Genomic DNA, 6,000 nt, shown 5'->3' on the forward strand with positions numbered 1-6,000 from the left:
TTAGCAAAAAATATAAAAACAGATAGTAAGAGTTTTTATAGTTATATAAAAAGAAAAAGGGTGGCTAAAGTAAATGTTGGTCCCTTAGAGGATGAGACCGGGAAATTAATGGTGGGAAATATGGAGATGGCAAAAACACTGAATGAATATTTTGTATCAGTCTTTACAGTAGAGGACACTAAGAATATCCCAACACTGGACAAACATGGGGCTATAGGGGGGGAGGAGCTAAACACGATCAAAATCACTAAGGAAGTGGTACTCGGTAAAATAATGGGACTCAAGGTGGATAAATCACCTGGACCTGATGGCTTACATCCTAGGGTCTTGAGGGAAGTGGCGGTAGGGATTGTGGATGCATTGGTAATAATTTTCCAAAACTCCCTGGACTCGGCAAAGGTCCCGGCAGACTGGAAAACTGCTAATGTAACACCCTTATTTAAAAAGGGCAGTAGACAGAAGGCTGGAAACTATAGACCGGTTAGCCTAACATCTGTGGTAGGTAAAATTTTGGAGTCCGTTATTAAGGAGACAGTAACAGGACATTTAGATAATCATAATTTAATAGGACAAAGTCAGCATGGTTTTATGAAGGGGAAGTCATGTTTGACAAATTTGCTGGAGTTCTTTGAGGAAGTAACATATAGGGTGGATAAAGAGGAACCAGTGGACGTAGTGTATTTAGACTTCCAAAAGGCATTTGACAAGGTGCCACACAAAAGATTATTGCTTAAGATAAAAAATCACGGGATTGGGGGTAATATTCTGGCATGGATAGAGGATTGGCTATCTAACAGAAGGCAGAGAGTTGGGATAAATGGTTCATTCTCAGACTGGCAATCAGTAACTAGTGGTGTTCCGCAGGGGTCGGTGCTGGGTCCCCAACTCTTTACAATCTATATTAACGATTTGGAGGAGGGGACCGAGTGTAACATATCAATGTTTGCAGATGATACTAAGATGGGGGGGAAAGTAGTGAGTGAGGAGGACATATAAAACCTGCAAGGGGACATAGACAGGCTAAGTAAGTGGGCAGAGATTTGGCAGATGGAATACAATACTGGAAAGTGTGAGGTTATGCACTTTGGCAGGAAAAATCGTAGAGCAAGTTATTATCTTAATGGCAAGAAACTGGAAAGTACTGAAGTACAAAGGGATCTGGGGGCCCTGGTGCACGAAACTCAAAAGGTTAGTATGCAGGTGCAGCAAATGATTAAAAAGGCTAAATGAATGTTGGCTTTCATTGCTAGGGGGATAGAATATAAAAATAGGGAGGTATTGCTTCAGTTGTACAAGGTATTGGTGAGACCGCACCTGGAATACTGCATACAGTTTTGGTGTCCATACTTAAGAAAAGACATACTTGCTCTCGAGTCAGTACAAAGAAGGTTCACTCGGTTAATCCCGGGGATGAGGGGCTGGACATATGAGGAGAGGTTGAGTAGATTGGGACTCTACTCATTGGAGTTCAGAAGAATGAGAGGCGATCTTATTGAAAGATATAAGATTGTGAAGGGGTTGGATCGGGTGGATGTGGGGAAAATGTTCCCGATGATGGGTGAAACTAGAACTAGGGGGCATAGTCTTAGAATAAGGGGCTGCTCTTTCAAAACTGAGAGGAGGAGGAACTACTTCACTCAGAGGGTGGTAGGTCCATGGAATATGCTGCCCCAAAAAGCTGTGGAAGCTACATCGTTACATAGATTTAAAACAGAAATAGACAGTTTCCTAGAAGAAAAGGGAATTAAGGGTTACAGGGAGCGGGCAGGAATTTGGACATGAGTCTAGGTTCAGATTGGTCATGGCCCTGTGGGTAGCGGAGCAGGCCCAGGGGCCGTGTAGCCTGATCCTGCTCCTATTTCGTGTGTCTAATTCTGTTAGATTCAGGAGATGGTTCTGTGATAGTAGATTGGCGGTTAGGATCAGATCAGCCATGATCTTATTGAATGGCGGAGCAGGCTCGAGGGGCCGATTGGCCTACTCCTGCTCCTATTTCTTATGTTCTTATGTTCTTACAGTATATAATAGTGCATTGTGTTTGATATCATACATTAAGTTTGATATAATACATTATGATACATTATAAGCTTGATAATAATATAGTATATACAGGTACTACATTAAGAGTTTGATAATATAGTACATACAACATTAAGAGTTAAATATAATAGAGTGCATACATGGTGTTTGATGTGCGAGGAGTGGTTAGGATTTGGAATGCACTGCCTGCTAGGGTGGTGGATACAGATTCAATAGCAGCCCTCAAAAGGGAATTGGATAAATACTTAAAGGAGATAAAACTGCAGTGCGATGGGGAAAGAGCGGGGGAGTGGAACTAACTGGATTGCTCGTGGAAAGAGCTAGTGCAGACTCGAGGGGCCGAATGGCCTCCCCCTGTGCTGTATCATTCTATGATTCCATAATACAAACAATATGCATGAAGTCAAACACAATGTGGTATGCACTGTATACAATCCCTTTTAATGCATTATATAAAATATTTTCCGAGGTCTTTTCTCCTCTATAGCTTGCAGACTGATCCCGTTAACTCGTTCCAATGGTCACACCCCATCTCTGTAGCATACCCACTCCAGAGCTGTTAATGATGCCGTCTTTGCCCAACATTTTCGGGTCTTTTTAAATTTCAGGTTAACTCGGCTTTGACTGGAGCCTTTTTAGATGCATGTCTGTACTATATCGAGATACTTGTGTGTGTGTGTGTGTGTGTGTGTGTTTGCTTTCTGACTTACTTGCACACTGCAGGCTCTGCTTGTACAGCCCCCAGATGAAGTCCCCGCACAGGTCGCACCAGCTGGGCTGTGTCTGGGTGCAGGGTCTGAAGTCGTGTCCTTCGCCCGGTCGGTCGGTCAGTCTCGGCTCCTGGTCCGCCTGCAGCAACAGCAGGCGGTTCTTGCCGTCGTGTCTGACCGCCTTGCCCCGGCTCTGGACGCTCGATCCCCGGGCCCTGGGGTTGATCCTCATGGCGTTGGTCCTCTCCAAGCCGGGGGATCGGTACACCGACCTGCTGCTGCTGCCCGGGCTCAGGGTCCCGTCCGGCCGCTTGCCATCTCTCAGATCCCGCAGCTCGATCAGCTCGGCCATGGGGAAAGAAAGGGGGAACGAGAGATGTGGAGAAGGAAGGAGAAAAGTTTTCCCTGGGAAAACTGAAGTTCAGATTAAAGACATGGAACTAGGGGAGGGTTTAAAATTAAATGATGCAAAAAAAAACTGACAAAAAAATATATAAAATATCACAGGCAATTTTTTTTATGCGAGATCTCGCAGGCAAAAAAAATTAAACCGAGCTGGTAAAACTGCAGAAACAGAGGGGGGGGGGGGGGGTGGGGGAGAGAAAAAGAAAGGTGTGGGTGAAGATGACCAGTCCGGGTTACAGTTGCCCCGAGCCCCGGCTCAGCCTGGCTCGGCTCCTCTCGCTCTCCCGGGACCGCTGGATGCTCAACTCGCCCGTTACCCCACGACCACAACTCCAGAGATCCGCCCAGAGAACAGATCCTATCGCTCAAACTAAACAACAAATAATGATTTTTAAAAATTCAAAAAAATAAACAATACCGGGCAATTAAAAAAAATAAAATGATAAATTATAAATCCATATTCGTACAAAATAGTTGCTGAAGCCAGCGATTTACTTTAAAAATAAAATCGATGTTCTCGGGCTACCTTAAGTTGGTCGAGCGGGTGGAGAATGTGGGAGGAGCTGCTGTCGAAATTACTCCGATGAGACTGTTCAGAATTCTTTTTCACACCAAGTCCAAACTGCGCCTTAACAAGCACCCATTGGGGTTCTCTTCCGTCTTTCACTGAACGCTGGCGTTGAGCCTATTTTGCTGGGTGACTGTCGCCACTGTCACCCTACAAAAATCAGCACAAGTGCCCCTTTTAAGGGCGCCACTAATATAATAAACTTATGGGTATGATGACTAGAATGTGGCATTTAATAAACTCAACTTCACTTTTTATAAATGTAAGTATAACCCTGTTTGGCTGCAAGCCGCACATTTCAACTTGGGGGTCAAGATAGTTAAGAAGTACTGGAGAGAAACAATTTAAAGACAAGCATCTGAGACTGGCGCTTGCATCCCAGCGTTTTACTGCCTATTATTCTGCGCCCTATGTTCTGAAGGGAATGGAGACGGTGTTGACCCACAGCTACACGTAGCGAGGAAAGACCATTGATTAAAGACTGCGTGAAGCCCATGCATGTAATCCCTACATTATCGGCAGAGATAAGGCACAATATTACGGATGCCCAGGAGTCGTTGCCTATTTTTAAATAAACCAAGAGGGGTGACGCTGGGTTGCCCCAGTTTCAGGACAACTTGCATTTATATAGCGGCTTTAACGTAGTAAAACGTCCCAAGGCGCTTGACACCAAGCCAAAGAAGGAGACAATAGGACAAGTGACCAAAAGCTTGGCCAAAGACGTAGGTTTTAAGGAGGGTCTTAAATGGAGGAGAGAGAGGCAGAGGTTTAATGAGGGAATTCCAGAGCTTAGGGCCTAGACAGCTGAAGGCACGGCTGCCAGTGGTGGGATGAAGGAAGTGGGAGATGGACAAGAGGCCAAAATTGGAGGAACGCAGAGTTCTCGGAGGGTTGTAGGGCTGGAGGAGGTTAGAGAGATAGGTAAAGCAGAAAGGCAACTGCACAAGTTCCCCCTCAAACTGAGGAGGCACCACTAAGATCAAACCTAATCAAACTCAAAATTCATATCACAACATTATTAGCGGTGTCGATGAGACACTCTGGGCCTTGCAGTGCTTACCGGTTGCGGAAGGCCCCAAGCGTACCGGTGGACACGTCGTTACAAGGCAGTAATTCCACTGAGGGGTGAGGAGGGTGGGTTCACATGACAACACAGACCCTGTACTGTGAAAAGAGATCATTGCCTTGGGCTCACTCTCAGCTATCCTTGCTCATTGTAGCAGCAGGCCGGTGGTCTTGATGGACACTGACAGCCAGGGAGCTCGGGCACTTGAAATATGATGGTATCTACGCTGAAAGATTAACAATTATGAAGCACCTGCCGTAAATGTATCCAATGACAACCAACAGTCCATTACTGGGAGATTACTGGAGACAGTGCACTCATCAGACACCCCGACTCCAGTACTGCTTTGCTTAGCAGGACACAAGGGTAAAATTCAGGTCCCCTTGACACAGTTCAGAGGAAGGCCATTAGGCTGAACCCTAGCATCAGAGGCTGAGCTAGGAGGGTAGATTACACGCAATGACATCGAAGTTACAACACGGAAACAGACCCTTGGACCCAATCAGTCCGTGTTAGTGTTTATCCTCCACATGAACAGTAATTCCAAACCCATGTGCCCGTTCTGTTCCCATATCCCTTTATTCCTCATTTCCTTCAACCCCCTATCTAATCTATTCTTAAATACTGACACGGCTCTGCTTCAATCACTAACTCCGACATACACTTCACAGCCTCAACCCTCTACGTAAAATGGTTTCTCTGTCCTAAATCTCTTACATTTATTTTTATATCTATGTCCTCTCGTTCTAGACCCCCTCAACCTCTAGAAACAATCTGTTCCTATCCACTCTGTTCCATCCCTTCATAATTGTAAACATCTCTAATCAATCACTCTCTAATCTCCTCTGTTCCAATGAAAACAGCATTGATTTAAAAAAATCTTTGTGTTTGTATTGAAAGAAAAAGAAAGAAATTATTTATGGTATTGCCTCATACCAGGCAGCATCCGATTGAATCTTTGCTGTATCCTATTGCCTCAACATCCTTCCTATAATTTGGAGGCCCAAACTGCACACAGTGCTCCAACTGTGGTCTTACAAAAGTTTTATACAGATTCACCATTAGATCTCGACTTTTATATTCTATACTTCTTGTTATAGAATCCAGTATTCCATTAGCTTTTTTTTTTAGGGCCTTAGACACTTGAGGTACTACTTTTAAAGTCTTATTAACCTGAACCCCCAAACCCTTCTGCTCTTGCACATCACCAA

At 44.6% G+C, this 6,000-nt stretch overlaps 1 protein-coding gene across 3 annotated transcripts in view; it reads right to left on the reverse strand.

Moving 5' to 3' along the window:
* rassf1 (Ras association domain family member 1) overlaps positions 1 to 3,532 on the reverse strand; it is a 169,522-nt gene extending 165,990 nt beyond the window's left edge. For 2 of the 3 annotated variants that reach the window (XM_086001350.1, XM_086001348.1), the window contains exon 1: positions 2,751 to 3,532. In XM_086001350.1, the coding sequence (XP_085857476.1) occupies positions 2,751 to 3,102 (352 nt within the window). In that variant the 5' untranslated portion in view covers positions 3,103 to 3,532. The remainder of the gene's footprint in view (positions 1 to 2,750) is intronic. The other variant, XM_086001349.1, reaches the window with a different exon arrangement.
* Between the last annotated feature and the right edge of the window lie 2,468 nt (positions 3,533 to 6,000).

Source organism: Somniosus microcephalus, chromosome 11 (assembly GCF_052327205.1).
Source record: "Somniosus microcephalus isolate GS21.2 chromosome 11, FLI_Smic_1.0, whole genome shotgun sequence".
NCBI lineage: Eukaryota > Metazoa > Chordata > Chondrichthyes > Squaliformes > Somniosidae > Somniosus > Somniosus microcephalus.